We start from the raw sequence: 21,823 nt of genomic DNA, 5'->3' as shown, positions 1-21,823 counted from the left end.
AGCAACAGTGTAGCTGGGAATGTGAGGTTTTCATGCAAATTCAAGTTTCTCTACTTAATGATGATAAAGGGATTGCAAACAGCCCAAGGTTTTTATCTGAAGGGTTATTTGTACACTTGGCAATTAAAATGTCAAGTTGCTGCTGAGCAGCAATCAAATAAGCAAATTGAATGCTAAACCATATTGCTGAAACAGTGGAACATAAAAAATTTGCTGCCGTGCTCCAAAGTGATCTGCTTAAAATGTAACTTTGAAGCTCTGAGCAATGTTAGTAATAGGAGACTGTTATGTTCTAGAGCCTGGGTAAATAAAAGCATTAAAATTGGCCTTAGTGTCAGAGGATTGAGTTATGATGAAAATTTGGAAACGTTTAGGCTCCTTATTTTGGTAAAACACTACTAAGATGAAAGATCAATAGGATTATAATAAACCATATTGAAAAGACAATGACAGAGCCTTCAGGACACTAACAGGATTGTGAGGTTTTGACTCATACATTCGAGAGGAACTTTTCTTTTGTATTGGTTCATGAGACTAGAATACCACTAGCCAGGACACCATTTATTGTCTGCAGAGCATGGCGGTGAACTGGCTTTGTCAGCCACTACAGGTTGTTACAACAGCATAGGAGCTAGAGGGAGGCAGTTCCATAGTTTTGACCCAGCAACACTGAAATAAAGGTGATATATTTCCACATCAAGTTAGTGTGTAGCTGATAGTGATATTGATATATATGTGCTGCCCTTCTTAATCTAGGTGGTAGAGGTCATGGTTTTGGACGATATTGTTGAAGGACGAGAATTGAAGCAGTTCCTGACAAAAGCAGTGTACAAAATGTTGGTGGAATACCTAATAACATAAATTCCATTACTCTGGTCTCCTGGGCTAGTTTAATAGCCTCAAATTTCTTTTTTTGACTGAAGTTGACCTTAGATTGTTGATCCTTTTTTTTGCCTCTCCCAGGAGAACAGCATTGGAGGAACTGTTAGAAATAATGATACTTAAGGCATCACACCTTGAGGCTAGATAGAGTGACTGTTCTTTTCCTCTCACTTTATATGAATGAAGAATTCTTAAACTATAGTCAACCTTATAATGTAGGAAGCAACAACTGATTTGTGCATAACAAGGTCCATCAGACAATTATATGATAATGACCAGATCATTTGTTTTTATTGATGTGGATTGAGGGATAAATATTGGCTCAGACACTGGTCATCTATTAACCACTATAAGGTAATGTTTGAAGCAGAGTGTTTCCACTAATCCTATTTTCTCTAAGGGTCTAAGAGTCTGTTCAGTTAACGGTAGCAGAGGGTGAACCATTTGTAAGTCTTAACAAGAAGAGGCACTGAAGAGGTCTTAACTGCAAAATAGAGGTTATTGCATGATTACCAGCGATACAAATTACCTGAGTAATCACGCATGATGGGGTTTTCCAAGTGATACTTGACATTGAGATCAATTTGACATTGGTTAGAAGTCCAACAAGGCAAACATTTTATCCTACTAGTACACATTCAGCTCACAATTCAATTAACAATGTAAATTATATGAAGGAAACAATCACATGACCATAAATAATACAAGTCAGTTACAGCATTGATGTCTTACTCGGAGACTAGACCAGTGCCTATGATTAGATTCCCTACAGTGTGGCCCAACCAGTCCATACCAACCCTCCAAAGAGTAATCCACCCATGCAATTTAGCATGGCCAATTCACCTGACTGTGGGAGGAAACCTGCACAGAGAGTGCAAACTCCGCACAGTCACCCGAGGCTAGAATCGAACCTAAGATCCTGGTGCTGTAAGGCTGCAGTGCTAACCACTGAGCCACGGTGCCACTTAGTTGGAATCAATGTTTCCAATATAAGGCCAGTTATGCTCCTACCATATCCTTGTTCAGTGACTATGTATCTACAGATGGCAACAGGTTCCCATTCACAGTAATTATCTCTGTTACATTAAACAAGGTTTTATCTTACTTACGTTATTAAGGTCATGATTCATCCTGTAGTTAAACAGCTTATGTCCATTCCAGATCTGAGTAGTTCTGAATTAAACCTGCACTTAGTATGCTTTGTTTTAGTCCTTTCAATGCCTTGACCACGAGTTACCCCTACACCGAGCTCCCAGTCTGCTCTGCATCCATATTCCCTTTAATTTATCTATCTGGTTGTCTAATTAATTTCTGTGTCTATGTGCTCCTACATACATTATAACTAAGATGACCAGGAGCCAGGATGACACATCTGACCCCATTGAGAACCACAGCTGGAGTCTTTAATTCTCTAGTGTGCAACACATTCAGACCAAGTTGCACTAAAATAGTCACTGTCATTAACCTTTTCAGAACCATTACCTTATACAACAAAACCAAGAAGAACTCTCCTGCTGTTCTTCAAATAAAGCTGTTGGATCTTTTATACCCACTGAGAGGGCAGATGGGAGACAGTATGATGATGAAGGTGGTTCTCCCAATGCAAGGCTATCCCATTGCACTTCAGGTGTGTGCTGACATCTGTGATGTCCTGAAATGTGGGATACTTGACTAAAGATTTGTGGCAGTGGGAGGAGTTTTTAAAAAGAGCTTGGTTTTAATACTTCATTTGAAGTTGAAGCAGCATACTGCTGCCTTACAGCACCAGGGACCTGGGTTCAATTCCACCTTCGGCTGACTAACTGTGTAGAATTTGCACATTCTTCCTGTGTCTATGTGGGTTTCTGCCAGGTGCTCCGATTTCCTCCCACAGTCCAAAGATCTGCAGGTTAGGTGGATTGGCCAAGCTAAATTGCCTATAGTATTTAGAGATATGTAGGTTAGGTGTGTTAGCTATGGGAAATGCAGGGATACAATAGGGGTGGGTTTGGATGGGATGCTGTTTGAAGGGTCGCTGTGGACTCGATGGGCTGAATGGCCTGCTTCCACACTCTAAGAATTCTAGCAGAGCACCTCCAACTGCACTACCCGAGTGCTGCACTTGAGTCCAAACCAAGATGTTATGCTCACATCCGAAACCTACTCACATGGAGGTGAGGGTGCTCACACTGAGCTACAGCTCATTCAGCATTTATAAGCTGAAACAGAGTCCATGGTTTTAAAATCGCCCAAGTATATCTTGCATTCAAGCCTAATTGCAGCTGAAGCTTACATTTTGTTTAAGACTCCTCTTACAATGTGATCAAAGAACAAATAATGAATAAAATTGAATTTCAGAAATAAATAAAAATAGAATGGATGAATTCAATTGGCACTGAAGCTAGAAACAAACAAAGTGCACATCAGGTTCAGTAAGCTTCTGGAAGGAGAAAAACAAGTTGTTGTCTAAAATAACTGAACTAAATCTTCAGACCAGAGTCTAGAAAATGTCCTGCAGTAAAGTAAGATATTTTTACTTGTAACTTCTACTGAGTTTTGTCACAAGTTGAGAATGATCCTAAAGTGTAAACAATAAACTTTGCTTGTAATCAAAGTTGGGCAATTTAAAGTCTCATAAACAATAGTGAGATGAGTCATCACTGGATTCATTTTGGTGTTGTTACCTTCTCTCATGAGAAAATTGATTCTAGTAACTTCAAGCCTTTTAACTATAACCTCCATTTTCTTCACTGAACAGGGTGCATGAGGTCTGGGTTGACTCTGTTCTCACCTGTTGGGGGTGGTGAGGTTGTAGGCTACTGTTTGGCACAGAGTTTTCACCAGAATACAATTCACGAGGTGTAATCTGTGATATAGATCTTTCCTTCTGGTCTTGGGATTGCCGGTTCTGTTGTGTTTTGCTTTTTTTTCCGTTTGAATTTTAAATCTGCATTTGCAGCTTACTGTAATTTTCTATTTTTGTTTATCTTTACTTTCACATCTATTTGTTTGTTTCTCCTAAGCCTCCTAACGCTCCCACACATTTTGCAAAATAATTTGTCCTTTTTATGATTCTGTATCACCACATTGATAATATTTGGCAAAATCAAGGAACTCATCATTGACTTTCGGCGGGATGTTACCCATGCTGCTCCTACATACTAACAGCACAGAGGGGGAAACAAGTGGAGAGTGTCAAGCTCCTGGGAGTGGTCATCCACTTCAAGCTTTCTTGGACTCTTCATGTGAACGCACTGGTTATAAAGGCCCAACAATGTCTCTTCTTCCTGGAGGAGGAAATTTGCCATGATGGCGGATACCCTTGCCGACATTTATAGGTGTGCCATCGAGAGCATTCTGTCTGGATGTATCACTACTGGGTATGGCAATTGTACCGTTCAACATTGGAGACGGTTACAGAGAGTGGTGAACTCAGCCCGGACAATCACAAAGGCCAACTTCCCACATGTAGAATCCATCTACCAGGCCCAATGTCAAAGAAAGGCTGCCAGCATTCTCAAAGATCCACATCACCCTGGCAATGTTTTTCTATAACCTCTACCATTGGGGAGAAGGTACAGAAGCCTGAATACACCAGCCAGTTTTGTAACACTTTCTACCCTATTGTTGTTAGAATACTGAATGGACTCTCAAACTTAACATTCACCTATACCTCTGTTTTTGTTTTTGCCACTGTTTACCTATTATTTACTTATCTATGCTACTTAACTCTGTGATCTGCCTGCATTGCTTGCAAGGCAAAGCTTTTCAATTTGCCTCAGTACACGTGACAATAAATTAAATTCAATTCAATTTTAAACCATCTAATACTTTTCTATGAAGTCTTCCCCCTTTTCTGTATTTGGGATATCTTCTAATTCTTTCTTACTTCCATTGTATTTTCATAGAATCATAGAATCCAAAGCTGAGAAGACTATTCAACCCATTGTGCAAGTGTCAACCCTTTGTACGAGCTGTTCAGTGCCACTCCCCTGTACATTCCCCAAGCTATTGCACATTTTACTTTTTCAAGTGCATTTTCATACCCCTTGTGAAAGTTTTGACTGAATCTTTTCAACATATTCTCATATAATGCATTTGTCATTAAAATTACTACATGAAAATATTTCTCTATCTCTTGTCTGCTTTTTTCTAATAATTGCTAATAATTTTGCTAATAATAATAACTTGAAAGGGTTCAGAAAAGATTTACAAGAATGTTGCCAGGGTTGAAGGGTTTGAGCTATATGGAGAGGTTGACTAAGCTAGGGCTGTTTTCCCTGGAGTGCGGAGGCTGAGGGGTGACCTTATAGAGGGTTATAAAATCATGAGGCGCGTGGATAGGGTAAATGGACAAGGTCTTTTCCCTGGAGTTGGGGAGTCCAGAACTAGAGGGCATAGGCTTAGGATGAGGGGGAAAGATATAAAAGGAACCTAAAGGACAACATTTTGATGCAGAGCATAGTGTGTATGTGGAATGGGCTGCCAGAGGAAGTGGTAGAAGCAAGTAGAATTGCAACATTTAAAAGGCATCTGAATGGATAAATAAATAGGAAGGGTTTGGAGGAATATGGGCCAGGTGCTTGCAGATGGGACTAGATTAGGTTGGGATATCTGGTTGGTGTGGACAAGTTGGACTGAAGGGTCTGTTTCGTGCTGTACATCTCTATGACTTTATGACTCTAACTCAAAGTCAGTAACCTCTGGTCACTGACCCCCAACAACCTAACTTTCATCAAAGTCTCTCATAGATTTGAATATCGCAATCAATTTTCCTCTTCACCCTTTCTACTCTTAAGGGAAGATTCTCAGCTCCTCAAGTCTTTCCATATTGTTAAAGGTCTTCACCCTACCTCTTAATATTTTTCTAACTTTATCTGCTTCGTAACGTTTGAGCCTTGAGTTCTAATGAAGGATCCCACATATTGAGATATAAGTTCAAAATCTTTGTGTTTGAATGTTGACTGGCCTGCTGAGTTACCACTTGATACCACTTAAAGTTCTTTCTCTTTAGATTCCATTTATCTTTTACTGACAGCAACTCAAGTATCCTTGAAAGGATAACGATAAGTAGACCTGTGAATTAGTGTTTACCCTTATTTTTGATGCTGGATATCTGTTGGTCAACATACATGGAGATACAATGGTCACTTGCTTTGACTCGCAGCAAAGATTCATGCGCGTTGATGGACTTTAGGCTCAATCTACATACTTATTTTCTTTTATGTGTGAGCCAAGTCCTGCGTGCTCTTTAAATAAAGCAATAGGAAAAAATATTTAATCTTACACTTTTAGTTTTATTCTATCAGTAAGTGGATAAAGTGTACAGAGCTCTGGGTCTTAACCTTTCTGTCCCTGACAAACTACTAAGTCCCGGCACTCTTCCGGAACGAGAAACAGGGAGACCACGTGATCGCGCCCGCGTCTCGGAGCATCACGTGATCATCCTCTGCGCATGCATCAGAGGACCACGTGACCTCCGAATGCCGAGGACACGCCCACTCGAAAGCATCAGAGGACTACGTGACCTCCGAATGCCGAGGACACGCCCACTCGAAAGTTTACCGGTAAGCTATATATATTCTTACAGCGTGAAATACCAACTCCACTTTCTTTCTCTGCAGACGCTGAGTGTTTCCAGCACATATGGCTCTAATCTGCCAGTCAGGTAGCAATCTCCAAGTCCAATCCAGTCATGCTTCATTAACTTGGTTATGTGAGACGTGGGCGAGTAATATTTGGTCAAGCTGCTGTTGTCAAGGTGTTCTTTTGCATGTCTGAATCTAGTTTAAATTGGCAACTTAGTTTTTTTTAAGCCCAAGTAAAGACCGAAGGAAATAACCCAAATTGCAATGCTAATGCTGCAAGCTGGCACAAATGAAGATTGGACAGCAGGCTATGAATAAATTAATTGGTCATAGCTGTGTTATTGAATTCTTCAGAGTAGTTCCACTTTCTACAGCATTTTCTAGTTAAACTGCAGAGAGTTGATATAAATAAGGCTTCACTTTAACTTGTGTATGGTTTGTCTGAGTCTGACCAACGATGTTCTTAGTCATCATTACTTCAACTTACCATTACAATGTTTTAAAAGAGAAATAGTTGCTTAAAAGGATAGTGTGTTTGCCCATTGTCACAATGGCTCACCAAATTTGTTTCCTAACAATCAAATTCAAACACTCGTGCCGATTAAAACAAACGGTCTGCAGTTTCATACCTTTGAAATGTACCAGTTTAAGCAGGGCCATTGGTACTATGTGCGAAGTGGTTAAAAGCTTCATGGGATTTGAGAACATGAACTTAAGCAAACAGAAAAAGGCTTTAGTTCATTCAGTACTGTTCTGTGAAAGAAACCCATAGCTGACTTTCTGTTTTAAACAATGCATATGTGATCTGTAAATAACATGTTTTTATAATCATAGAAGTTACTGCAATTGCTGAAAGTTAAGGGTATGCACAATGCCAATTGTTATTTGTAAGAATTAACAAGCAAATACCCCTGCATAGTATTTGCTACTGCCTTAAATTCAACTGAATCATTTCATGAAAACCTTGTTGTCATGGCATGTTCTGTAAGATACTTTTTAGGGTCATTGAGCAACAGACAGAAACTGCTGTGCCTAATTAATGATTTCAGCTGCAGGCATCACTTAAAGCATTGATAACTTTTACGAAGGGCACATTTTGTATTTACTCTTTAGAGGCCACATGGAACAAATTTATAAAACAGTAATAAGCATCTGAACAGTACTTCATTGCAAAATAATTGAAAGTGATCCCTCGTTAGGGCTAACAAATACTCCTGACTCACCATCATTCTGAAAAGACTAATGTACGTGTTTTGATAATGACTTCACTGCTGTTGGTCTGACTGCATATTTAACAGACTACCATCCTGAATCATGTGGGATATTTCTTGTTCTATAATTGACAATCTTTACATTCAAGAATGATTGAAAGTTGACATTTTTTAAAAAAGGAAAGAAATTCTGCAATTTAAAAGAAAATATCAAATTTGGCAGCTTGTTTAAAAAAAATTCTCCCATGTTTACAAAGATATCTTCTCGTAAGCTTTAAAGGAACCTCTATTTTACAATGTATGTTTTTCAACACACATGGGAAACAATTATTTTTGTTTGCAGTGTCTTTATAATAAGCTTGGAATATAAACAAAGTGTTTCTTTTTTTTCCCTTTAAATTCCCAGTATAGTTGTGCAATAAAAATCAGGTTAGTCTTGTGTCAAGAGGTCACTTGTGAGTTATTTTGTTTGTGGAATAATTTACAGAACGTTTCTGCCTATTTCACAACTGTAGTAAACACAGTCTGATATTTAATGTAATTTGAACCCGACTTTAATAGCTGACACCTTCATGGGCTAAAGTGATTTTCTTTAAAAAGAACAAATACTGATCTAAAATGGCTGCTGGAATCACCTGACCACAGATTGAGGCAAGTCGAGGAATCCTAAATTGAATACATTTCGTCCAAAGACAATGAAAACAGACAACTCAGTTACCATAAAGACATTTGCATCTCCTTTTTAATTCACACTCATCTGTTAACATGTTAAAGCACTGAGTTGCCTGCAGGATATCCAGCTTTGAAAAATAGTGAGGGTGAACTGCAGAATACACGAAACATCTCTATTTCAGCGGATGACTTCAAGTAGCAAGGAGAGAGAAGAATATGCATTCATGACAAGAGGACCGGAAGGCATGCTGTCTCTATCTCTCCACATGTTTTGACATTCCTTGGAAGAAGCACCCAGTGAAAAAACAACTTAGAAAACCCACTATTCACCTAGAACCAAGAACTCAACAAATTTTACGTTACTAATGAGGAAACAAGTGGATCCAAACAGTCATGCACTCAGGTTTCAATCTTGCACCTCACAGCTTCTGAGAACTTTAAACTGCATATACTTTTATCTCTTGTTTGTACTGGACACCCTTCACTCTTCTTTTTAAACTTAGTACCATGTTCGTATAAGTCGAATATCACAGTCTTATTACATTTCCATGATAATAAATAATAAAATGTCTTCATAGGAAGACATTTCCTCAAGGATATCTTTTCAAGCAGCCTTGGAATTGGCTCCATCATTTGAATCTAGTAAACTAAGGCTAGATCGACATGCGTTAATTGCATGCTAAAAAAAAATTCATTTGAACCGACCAGGAGAGGTTTGAAAAAGACGAGAGCTTATTCATTCCCCGCCCCATTAACTGGTTATAAGGTCTGAAAGACAACTAGCATGAACTGCATTTAAAAACTGAGTCACACCCTCTGCCACATTATTTTTGTTAAAATTATAGTGTTGCTCTTTCTTGTATTTTCAGGATTTTTGTTTCTATCGAGTTTTAAGATTATTTGCTCATTAGCAAAAGGCTCACATTGCAATTTATTTATAAACACTTTATGTTGTGGATCTTCAAGGCTGATGCTCAGAAGAGGGAAAGTAGTTGAATAATTCCCAAAGGATGGTGTGATGACATTAATTGCAATAACCTCATTATCCTGCTGCATGCCTAAACTGCGTAACAAATGATGATTGCTGTTGAAGAAAAATGTTCAAATAAAATCCAGATTACAGATTGAAAGCGTAAAAAAAATTGTACCAAACAATATAAAGTTATGATTTAATAAGGCTAGTGCTGGAACATGGGAAAATTCAGATGCAGATATTGAGTGGTCAGGATATTGAATTTATGTTACTGAGCTGTCAAAACCAGGAACATCTCTTACTGAACCTCAGCGGGGGCTTACAAAAGAATGTACTTTACATTGCACAAGAGAACTATCAGGTATTTGTACAACAAATAACGATAGTGTGTCTGACACTAGGGTTGTGGAATGAGTGCAGCCTGAGTCAAGTAAACACAGGAAGAATGTTCCCAATGGTTGGAGAGTCCAGAACTAGGGGTCACAGTCTAAGGATATAGGGTAGCTCATTTAGGACTGAGATGTGGAGAAATTTCTTCATCCACAGCGCCTGTGGGATTCTCCACCACAGAAAGTGATTGTGGTGATTGTAATTCTTCCTGCTAAAGGGGTGAAAGAATATGTGGCAAAAGCATGAACAGAATGGCAGAGAGGCCCAAATGGCCTAATCCTGCTCCTAATTTCCATGCTCCTATATTTCAAGGTTTTGACATGTCTCATGATTCACACTAAAATGTGGCAACAATGTGAAACAATTTCAAATCAAAACCAAAGCTAACATTGTGGAGTGTTTAGAATGGATGGCTTTGAGATATGTAGGGAAGAGGTGTTGGAAATTCTGGAAAGGGTGAAAATAGATAAGTCCCCTGGGCCTGATGGCATTTATCCTAGGATTCTCTGGGAAGCAAGGGAGGAGATTGCAGAGCCATTGGCCTTGATTTTTATGTCCTCGTTGTCTACAGGAATAGTACCAGAAGACTGGAGGATAGCAAATGTGGTTCCCTTGTTCAAGAAGGGGAGTAGGGATAACCCTAGTAACTATAGGCCGGTGAGTCTTATCTCTGTTGTGGGCAAAGTCTTAGAGAGAATTGTAAGGGATAGGATTTATGAACATCTGGATAGGAATAAGGTGATCAAGGATAGTCAGCATGGTTTTGTGAAGGGCCGGTCGTGTCTCACAAACCTTATTGAATTCTTTGAGAAGGTGATTAAGGAGGTGGATGAGGGTAAAGTGGTAGATGTGGTGTACATGGATTTTAGTAAGGCATTTGATAAGGTTCCCCATGGTAGGCTACTGCAAAAAATATGGAGGTATGGCATTGAGGGTGAGTTGGAGGTTTGGATTAGGAATTGGCTGGCTGGAAGAAGACAGAGGGTAGTAGTTGATGGTAGAGGTTCATCTTGGAGTGCAGTTACCAGCGGTGTTCCGCAAGGATCTGTTTTGGGACCATTGCTGTTTGTCATTTTTATAAATGACCTGGAGGAGGGGCTAGAAGGTTGGGTGAGCAAGTTTGAGGATGATACGAAAGTCGGTGGAGTTGTTGACAGTGCGGAAGGATGTGGCATGTTACAGCGGGATATAGATAAGCTGCAGATCTGGGCATAAAGGTGGCAAATGGAGTTCAATGTCACTAAGTGTGAAGTGATTCACTTTGGTAAGAGTAACAAGAAGATGGAGTACTGGGCTAATGGTCAGATACTTGGTAGTGTGGATGAGCAGAGGGATCTTGGTGTCCGTATACACAGATCTCTGAAAGTTGCCACCCAGGTAAATAGTGCTGTGAAGAAGGCATATGGTGTACTGGCTTTTATTGGTAGAGGAGTTGAGGTCCGGAGTCCTGAGGTCATGTTGCAGTTGTATAAGACTCTGGTGTGGCCGCATCTGGAGTATTGTGTGCAGTTTTGGTCGCCATACTATAGGAAGGATGTGGAGGCACTGGAACGGGTGCAGAGGAGGTTTACCAGGATGTTGCCTGGTATGGTAGGAAGATCGTATGAGGAAAGGCTGAGGTACTTGGCGCTGTTTTCACTGGAGAAAAGAAGGTTTAGGGGTGACTTGATAGAGGTGTACAAGATGATTAGGGGTTTAGATAGGGTTGACCATGAGAACCTTTTTCCACTTATGGAGTCAGATATTACGAGGAGACATAGCTTTAAATTAAGGGGTGGTAGGTATAGGACAGATGTTAGGGGTAGATTCTTTACTCAGTGAGTCGTGAGTTCATGGAATGCCCTGCCAATAACAGTGGTGGACTCTCCCTCTTTATGGGCATTTAAATGGGCATTGGATAGGTATATGGAGGAAAGTAGGCTAGTTTAGGTTAGGTGTGCTTGGATTGGCGCAACATCGAGGGCCAAAGGGCCTGTACTGCGCTGTATTTTTCTATGTTCTATGTTCTATGTTTTTAAAGCAAATATAGATAACTTTTTAAACAGTAAAGGAATGAAGGGATATGGTGAGAGGGTGGGTAAGTGGAGCTGAGCCCTTGGAAAGACCAGCCATGATCCTATTGAATGGCGGGGCAGGCTCGAAGGGCCAGATGGCCTACTCCTGCTCCGAGTTCTTATGTTCCACTAAACCTGCATCCTGGACCATCAGGAAGATCGAGGAATGCTCTCTCCAAACCACTCCATATACAATCTTAGCCACTTTACGTCTGCAAAAAACAGTGTAAAAACCAGTAATGTATCACTGAAAAAGAACTGTGTTTCAGACTCAGGAGTGAAGCTTCAGCCTCCAAAAGGCAGATACTTGACACTGATGTCAATGGAAAAGAAATTCAGGAAGGTGTAAAATGAGAATTCAGTATTGCCAATTTTGTGTCATCCTCCAAAACTAATTTGACCCCTTTTTTTGTTTAGATTAGATTGTTGCCCTACATTTGAAGGTGGTTTCACTGATTTTTACTCACATTTTGCATGTTACCAGGGTTGGAGGGTTTGAGCAATAGGGAGAGACTGAATAGGCTGGGGCTGTTTCCCTGGAGCATCAGAGGCTGAGGGGTGACCTTACAGAGATTTATAAAATCATGAGGGGCATGGATAGGATAAAGAGACGAGGTCTTTTTCCTGGGGTGGGGGAGTACAGAGCTAGAGGGCATAGGTTTAGGGAGAGATGGGAAGGATGTAAAAGTGACCTAAGTGGCAACTTTCTCAAGCAGAGGATGATGCATGTATGTAATGAGCTGCTAGAGGAAGTGGTGGAGGCTAGTACAATTACAACATTTGAAAGACATCTGCATGGGTATATGAATAGGAAGGGTTTAGAGGGATATGGGCCAAGTGCTGGCAAATGGGACTGGATTAGGTTAGGATAACTAGTTGGCATGGAGGAATTAGACCAAAGGTTTTGTTTCCTTGCTGTACAATTCTATAACTTTTTCCAATGATTTTAATGTAACCTTCACATTGACTGTATCTTCTTAATTAGAGCATCTGTATATCCTGTGACACATGTTTAAGTGAAAGTCACAAAAACAGTATCAACTAAGAAAACAAAGCAAAGGAAAGCACATAAACTTATTTAAAGCCTTTCATGGCCTTTGCAAGTGCTAAGGTGTTTTGCAAATTACTGCGGTGTACTGCAGCAGGTTAACAATATGCGTATAAATGCTCAGCATTCTCATAGCAGAAGTGAAATCTTGTCGACATTAAAATATAAAATCTTTGTATGAATTTAACTTGCTTTTATCTGATGTACTTTGAAGTGGAACAACTTGTATCACTTACTTTCATCTGAACACCAAGATTAATTCTTCTGATGGAATGTGCCGGTTTTACTGAGGTAACAAAGCTTATGTTGCAGAGACAGCAGAGGAGCAGCATTGTTCACACAGTTCATGCATATTTTTTGCAGAGGGCCTACAGCAGGGTGCCTTTCATTCAGAAGCTTCTTTGCTCAGAGGCAGATGATAGCCTGACCTTTGCTGAGGAGGATGCTGGGAATGTATTAAGTGGGATTTAGGGAATCGCTTGCGAATGTATTAAATAACACAAAGCAATAGGAAAGGTCGAAGGAAAGGTTGCAACAAATTTTGCTGTCAATAGATTGGATATCAAAGGCAACCCAGAAGATGGTAACTTTCGTAATGAATTGCAGTGGTTATGACAACATGTTCCACTCTGCATACCCTTTTTATCAGGGTAATAGAACAAAAACCTTCAATTCTAAACTTGTTTTGGAACTTTAAAAGCTGATGTATTAAAAATGTCAAGGTTTTTGCAATTTAGTTCAGTAATGGACACCTCAGTATCTTGATACATAATACAGAATCTGATTTCCTCTGGATTTATTTTAACTTTAAATGTATAACATGTTCTTCGTATATATAAAAATACTTCAGCTGTTACACATCAGTTTAAAAAATGAAGTATTTTTATCTGTTGTCCTCATTTGTCTTAATGTGTAGCTGCTACAGAATAATGTTAAATTGTTTTTAAAGTTTCCTGTAGTGATGTATGTTTACTCTTAAAAGAAAATACCTTGGGAGCAACTTGCTATTGTCTTTTTTGTTACTGCGATAGGCCCAGTGTTCATAAGCTGAAGATGTGTTGCTGGAAAAGCGCAGCAGGTCAGGCAGCATCCAAGGAGCAGGAGAGTCGACGTTTCGGGTATGAGCCCTTCTTCAGGAATGAGCCCTTCTCATGTCCGAAACGTTGACTCTCCTGCTCCTTGGATGCTGCCTGACCTGCTGCGCTTTTCCAGCAACACGTTTTCAGCTCTGATCTCCAGCATCTGCAATCCTCACTTTCTCCACAGTGTTCATAAGGCCACATTTATGATACATTGATTTTTCTGTTTGATTCTTTTGAACCTTGTGGTGATGGCTTGGAAAGGTAAAGAATTCCTTTATAATGGCCCAGTGACGTTGAAAGACCCTAATATGTGCCACGTTCAGGATGCTTGCTTGACTTAGAGGGGAATTTGGAGGTCATGATACTTGCACATATCATATCTCTTCTCCTTTTGCCTGTGTTGTTGGCAGAGGGGAACGGATATAGTGTGCAGGTAAGGTTGCAGGGGAATTGCTTTCCTTAACCAGCACAGGTCACTCACAATGTCCTTACTTTGTTTCAGATGAAATGAATGATCACCAGAACACGCTGTCATATATTCTCATCAATCCATCACCAGATATGAGACTGGAACTGAATGATGTTGTGTAAGTTATTTATTTAGTAAGTCATTTATTTTGTTTTAGGATATTAGACAATATACCAACAGTTGCTGAAAATGTGTTGCTGGAAAAGCGCAGCAGGTCAGGCAGCATCCAAGGAGCAGGAGAATCGACGTTTCGGGCATGAGCCCTTCTTCAGGAATGAGGAGAGTGTGCCGTGCAAGCTAAGATTAAAGGTAGGGAGGAGGGACTTGGGGGAGGGGCGTTGGAAATGCGATAGGTGGAAGGAGGTTAAGGTGAGGGTGATAGGCCGGAGAGGGGGTGGGGGCGGAGAGGTCAGGAAAAAGATTGCAGGTTAGGAAGGCGGTGCTGAGTGCGAGGGTTGGGACTGAGGCAAGGTGGGGGAGGGGAAATGAGGAAACTGGAGAAATCTGAGTTTATCCCTTGTGGTTGGAGGGTTCCTAGGGAAATGAGGAAACTGGAGGAATCTGAGTTCATCCCTAGGTTGGAGGGTCCGGACCAACCAACCCAACTACCCCATGGCTCAACACTTCAACTCCCCCTCCCACTCCACCAAGGACATGCAGGTCCTTGGACTCCTCCATCGCCAGACCATAGCAACACGGTGGCTGGAGGAAGAGCGCCTCATCTTCCACCTCGGAACCCTCCAACCACAGTTTCCTTATTTCCCCTTCCCCTATCTTGTCTCAGTCCTAACCCTCGAACTCAGCACCACCTTCCTAACCTGCAATCTTCTTCCTGACCTCTCCGGCCCCACCCCCACTCCAGCCTAACAGCCTCACCTTAACCTCCTTCCACCTATCGCATTTCCAACACCCCTCCCACAAGTCCCTCCTCCCTACCTTTTATCTTAGCCTGCTTGGCACACTCTCCTTATTCCTGAAGAAGGGCTCATGCCCGAAACGTCGATTCTTCTGCTCCTTGGATGCTGCCTGACCTGCTGCGCTTTTCCAGCAACACATTTTCGACTCTGATCTCCAGCATCTGCAGTCCTCACTTTCTCCTAATATACCAACAGTTTCCAGCCAAGCAGCTCTGAATGGAAAGTTAAAAGCAGTTTGGAGAATTTATGTTCTGGTGTCAGGCGACAAATTCTGACTTATTGTCTGATCCAGTTCACACTCCAGACAAATCATCCAGCACACAATAGTTTGAAAGTTCAACTCTTCTGGAATCATCGAATATTTACAGCACAGAGGGGCATTGTTTTGATTAATAAGCTAAGTGTTATTTTACTCGTCCCTCTCACCCTGCCCAGTCAACCCTGCCCCTGCATTTTCTTTTCCTTTTAATATCAAATTCCTTTTTGAAACCTACAATTGAATCTGCCTCCACTCCATGCTCAGGCAGTACATTCCAGATTCTAACCACTGACTGTACCAAAAGACTTTTCCTCATGTCCACCTTAAATCTTTGCACTTTTGGTTCTTGACCCTTCCACCGATGAGAAAAGTTTCTTCCCATCTATTCTCTCCAGACCCATCATGATTTTTCTTAAAAATTGTTTATAACACCCCTGACTAGGCTAAAATTTATTACCTATCCCTGATTGCCCAGAGTTAACCACATTACAATGGGTCTGGGGTCACATGTCGGCCAGTCTAGGTAATAGTGGCAGATTTCATTCTCTGGAGGGCACTTGTGGATTTTATAGCAACCACTTGTGGGTGCATGGTCACTGTTAGGCTAGCTTCTTACTACAGGTTTAAATGTTATCACCTGCTGTGGATAGAATTCAAACCAATATCCCCAGAACACAATCTGGAATTTTGGATTGCAAGTTCAGTGATGTTGCCATTGCATTTATGAACACAAGGATTGAAAGATCCAACCCATCTGCTACTTCCCAAGATGCTTCTCAGAGACAAGGAGTGCCTTGCCATTATGACTTCCATCCTTCTTGGGTTGTGTGAAGAGCTTCCTTAACTCTGACATGGTAGCCACCTAATAGTGTGTACCGCTAAAATGGCAGTCAATCTGATGTGCTGATTGAATGTGTGTATATAGGTCTTTGCAATGATCTGCTGTCCGTCCTACCTATGTGACCTCCTCCTATATCCAGGTGCAGAACTGTGGTTCAAGGCAAGAGTGGAGGGGACTTGCTCTGCAGTGGAAGATTTGGGCTGCTGACACTAGGAACTTTATAGCTAGAGGGACTAGCTGTACCTTAAGAGTATCCTGCCCAGATTTAGGCTCATTCTACTCAGCTGCAACTTCTGCCAGGAGGAGGTGGAGGGGCCTAGTACCTCAGATGATCCTGACAGAGACCTTCTGGAGAGTTTCAGAGAGTATTTCCTGCTCTATCTGGGTGCCTACTGACACCATCTGCTTCCTTGAGAGGCAGGAACACCTCCTTCTCTCTCCTCCTTCTCTCACTTGGCTCCTGATGCAGAGCTAAATGTGATGGAGAGCGGCTCAGTGAGCATTTCCACTGAGGGTTCTACTGAACCCCGTTTTCATTGGAAGCTGCCGACCTGTCCACAGAGACAACCAGACATCCGCGTCTTGGAACCAGCACAACACTAATAACGCCAGTGGACTCCTCCAATATTTGACCTGTTTTGCTGCCTGTCTCTGATAGACCAGCCTGCAGGTAGTGTGGCAGTGCTTTTTTAAACAAGTTATTAATGGACTGACACCCAGGGATTATCTTCATCCCTGATGCATGAGCAGGTCTCCAGTAGTCCTCTGAGTGCCAGCGACCTGTGGCTGACCAGGTTGAGCTCCCGATCTGGGCACTGTGCCAACAAGGTGTCAGTATCTGAGCTGCTGGAGGGTGGAGGAGATAGCCATGTGAATGCATATTCCAAGGGATCTGTCACTTCCCCCTGAGAGGTGGAGGAAGAGCTGAAGGACTGGCAGAGGTTGTGGGGGTATCATGGTATCTGTGTAAGAAAAGAGAGGCCACTAGTTGTTTAATGGTGGTAGAAGCTGGAACATGTTAAGAGCTCATTAACAATAATGTTAGCGGGAGAGCAGCACAATGAAGCTTTCTGTGTTGTCTGGGCACCTGATTGATCAGTATTGATCCTTTCCAGCCATCTTGAGGATCCTCTGCTCATGAGGGGGTGAGGAGCCAAATTTCTGCTGCTCATCTTGGCCTTCTTGACCCGGTTATGAGACATTTGCTCCTGTAATGCAGAAGGATTGATTGAGATGAAAGTGGCTGGAAGAGCAGTTTGTGGTGACACACGAACAGGAAAGATGGTGAGGTGTCCTCAGGGAATGAGTAGAAAGCACAGAGGGCAGGATGTGGTAGTAATTTAGGAAGGTGCAAGGGGTAAGAGCCATTGAATGGACATGCTGCACGCAGTGGTGAAAGTGATACACCATTATCCTTGGTGATATTATGATGTAGATGCAGAGTTAATGTAAGAGGAAGCAGAGAGAAAATAGTGGCACTAACCCTCAAGGAGTGTGGAAGGTTGTTGACTTCCTTCAACACTGCTGGGCTTTCATTCGGTCCAAGAAATGGGATTTAGTCTGGATTTGGTGGTGATCTCGAGGAAGGGGGATGGTCTGGGCCTCCTCCCCACCACCCTGTCCACCAGCACCTCCGCAACCTTGATGATGAAGCAGATTGCTAGCTTCTCTTGCTGAGACATATATCCTCTGCTGTAATGGCCAAGCACCGCTGTGTGAAAGCCAGTTCGTGACTTGTAGCATTTGAATTAGCATGCAGCTGGGTTTAAACACAGTGCCCATCGAGTGGGTGGCAGAATTTGTCAGAAATGGCGAGCATGTCTATCTCTGTTGCCGTGTGATAGAATGGGATGGGCACTGCAGAGTTCAGATGGATAATTAATGAGGTGGGCAGCAGAATAAAATCCAAGGTGCGCTAACAACGACACATGTGCATGGAAGTCCCTGAGGTTGCACAGTTGGAAAATGAGAAAATTCAGCCCCTTGTCTCCCAAGTTACCTCCTGTTTATAACTGTGCCCTGTGCACCCAGCTCATTGGCAGTTTTTGAAAAAAAAACTCACTAATGCTAAATGTTCAGAAATCCCCTTTTATATATGTGCTCCAGTCCGAAAGCTTCTAACTGTTACTCTCAGTTACCTGTCATTCGTCCAACTTCGTATCCATACTGCCCTGTTTCACCTGTTACATGGATTTCACTTTTATTGGCAAGCCAATGATATGGCATTTTGTCAAATGCCTTTTGGAAGTCCACTAGGAGAAAGTGAGGATTGCAGATGCTGGAGTATCAGAGACGAGAGTCTGGTGCTGGAAAAACACAGCAGATCAGGCAGCATCCGAGGAGCAGGAGAATCGACGTTTCGGGCATAATTCCTGATGAAGGGCTTATGCCCGAAACATCAATTCTCCTGTTCTTCGGATGCTGCCTGACCTGCTGTGTTTTTCCAGCACCACACTCTTGACTTTTGGAAATCTACATCAACCCTAACTTTTATCTCATAAAAATGTCGATCAAGTTAAATAAATACAATTTAATACAAATACATGCTAATTTTCTTTCTTAATTTAGATTTGTCCAAGCAATGATCATTTTGTAGATTATCATTACTGAGAGATGTTTTCCCATGGCGTTGAAACAGGCTTGTATGTAGCTGCTGTGTTTATTCTGGCACCCTTTTTTGAACAAGGGTGTGACATTTGCAATTCTTTGCTGTCATTATCCCCCATATTGAAATTACAGCAATACTGACCATAATCAGTATATATACCTTACTTCTCCCAGTACACTTGGATGCATCTGACTCGGTATCAATTTTAAGTACTCTACCTTGTCCGATATCTTTTAATCAAATCAATCCAGTATCTCAATTATTATACTTCGGCAGAATTGTTTTTGGAAAGTCAAATGAAAAGTACTCATTTAACATATCATTTTGATTATTTATGTGCCTATGGAAGACTTCTGGATTTCCTTTTATACTATCTCTTTGTCCAATGTTAGTTTCTATTTCTCTTTTGAATTTTCTATATTCAGTATGGTTCTTGCTTGCATTATTAACCTGATAGCTATCATGTACCTCCCTTTGTCTGCTTCCTCTCTCTATCGCTTTCATTATCCAGGGTCGCACTTCCTTTCTCCCTTGTCAGAATGTACCTTGATTAGATTACTTACTGTGGGAGGAAACCGGAGCACCTGGAGGAAATCCACGCAGACACGGGGAGAATGTGCAAACTCCGCACAGACAGTTGGCCGAGGCGGGAATTGAACCCGGGTCTCTGGCACTGTGAGGCAGCAGTGCTGACCACTGTGCCACCGTGCCACCTCAAACTGTCTCTTTTTTTAAAAAGACAACCAATTGTTCCATCACCGTATTGCCTGTCAATCCTTGACTCCAATGTACCTCAGGACATTCCCATTCTCTGACCTTATTGGAATCTGAGTTCAATTAAAGATTTTGGTATTCACAGAACATTTTTTAATCCAATAACTAAGGCAGCGAATTACAAAATTTATTTTGAAAATGGCCTTTTGAAATGCTAGAATTCGGAAATTGAATTCTTTGAGCTTTGAGAAATGATTGCAAAGTCACTTGAACAAATTTATTAATGACTTCTTTGGATTTTTTCAGAATCTAATGAAGAGCTTATCCTAAGAGTTAAACATGATATAACTTCATCAAATTCATACTTTTACATGAAAGAAAGGAATTAAAGTTGTCTTCTCGATACTGTGGATTATAATGTTCATAAAACATTGTCTCACAAAGTTTGGTTAATTTTAATGCAAATCAAATGAAGTTCTCAGTATATTGTTTCATATAATTAGGCATCATGAACAAGGAGGTGTGCATTATTAATAAACACTAGAATTAGTTTGTGTATAACAGGAAATGTTAAAGCAATATTTAACTTCTACTTGATATAAACCAAGTAGTTCAAATTTGATAGCTTTCTTCCTGTTTGAATATTTTTCTCAATCATTTTATTCCTAATCTGTTTTGTTCCTTGTCCCTTTTTCAATAAATCTTCTTATTTTTGTTTTCTGCCTGCAGCTACCTGATCCGGCCTGATCCTTTGGCTTATGTCCCAAACAGTAAACCCAGTCTCAAGATCAGTGTCTGCAACAATAGTGGGGGTGGACAAGACACAAAGGATGACACACAGCTTTAAATAATCACTCAATGTTTTGCAGAAAAAATGTGTTAATGCAAGCATTCAACAAGAAGTATTACAGGTTTCAGCATCCCATTAGTAAATTGAGTAAGAAACCAACAGGACTGTGTTAGGAAATTGCTGAAAACTGTTCGCTATGACAATGAATAACATAATGCTGAGCTGATCGATCTGACTCACCGCTGAAGTCAAAGAATGGTTTGAACAAGCTTAGAGCTTTTCGTCAATACCTAGCCTGTTATCATATCATCATGGTCCTGTTTCTTAAAACGTCAGTAATAACATTGAAAATGCACATAATAGAGAAGATACACAGTGAAGTGAATTCCACTTACAGATGTCTGTCTATTGCAGGTTTATTAAAGACTAACAGCTAAGTAGTCCTCAATTTATATACAGTGGTGATTTAACTCCATTAAAAGGGGGGAGAAAAGGGGTCAACCTGAAAGTCAATCATGTGTTAACATGCATTAATACCAAAAGTTAATTTACAAGTAATTCCACACATATGAGTAAATTCAGATATTGAAAGATACAGATTTCCATAGTTTGGCCTTTCAGGTTTATATTTACCAAAACAATTTTACTTGATTAATGACAAAAACATCTTAGACCAGTGACCATCTAGGTCAAAACTCTTGTACTGAGTATTGGGGATGGCAGGTTGAGATTTTTATCCTTGTTCTTCTAATTTCCCATCTCCTGTTCCCAGTTTGTTTCGCAGGCTCAGGCCTTGTTTGTAGCAATGCTGGGATCTGCAAAGATCACAGTTGAATGTAACCACAGTATAATGGAGTCCAGAATCATTTATTAACACTGATAGAAGAATTTTGAAGCTCTTGAAATGCTGAGTCTCTGTAATACAGCTTACCATTTTGCACCACCCCATTCCCCCATCATTACTGATTATGACACAAAGAATACAGACATACGCACTGGCACTAATTCTGCATACATTCTCAGTACATGCAAACAAGTAGAGGGCACCTAGTGAAATATGTTGCAAATTATGCTGATTAGTGTGAGCATTGGCAGATAAATTTTAGCCTTATGTGCTTGATTGGATATTGTTAGGACAGGGCCTATTTGTGTTTTTAAAGGACACACCCTAAGAAAAGGATGACCTTTAGTTAAGCAGTTATCAAATACAGCTAAGAATTCAATTGAACATAAAACTAGCTGCATTTCATTGAAGTTGTAGGGGGTAACGTGGGCTAGCTGAAATGGAATATTAGCTGTTTGTAATTTAATCATCTTTAATATTTGTGGCAGAAATACTCTTGATC

The 21,823-nt window shown here is 40.8% G+C and overlaps 1 protein-coding gene across 4 annotated transcripts in view; it reads left to right on the top strand.

Moving 5' to 3' along the window:
- Positions 1-20,534, top strand: part of kcnt2 (potassium channel, subfamily T, member 2) — a 686,368-nt gene extending 665,834 nt beyond the window's left edge. For all 4 annotated transcript variants that reach the window (XM_060829715.1, XM_060829714.1, XM_060829713.1 and 1 more), the window contains 2 exons: positions 14,382-14,466; positions 20,417-20,534. In XM_060829715.1, the coding sequence (XP_060685698.1) occupies positions 14,382-14,466; positions 20,417-20,534 (203 nt within the window). The remainder of the gene's footprint in view (positions 1-14,381; positions 14,467-20,416) is intronic.
- Positions 20,535-21,823: the final 1,289 nt, after the last annotated feature.

Source organism: Hemiscyllium ocellatum, chromosome 9 (assembly GCF_020745735.1).
Source record: "Hemiscyllium ocellatum isolate sHemOce1 chromosome 9, sHemOce1.pat.X.cur, whole genome shotgun sequence".
NCBI lineage: Eukaryota > Metazoa > Chordata > Chondrichthyes > Orectolobiformes > Hemiscylliidae > Hemiscyllium > Hemiscyllium ocellatum.
The sequence above is the reverse complement of the archived record's forward strand: the minus strand, read 5'-3'. Positions and strand labels throughout refer to the sequence as shown.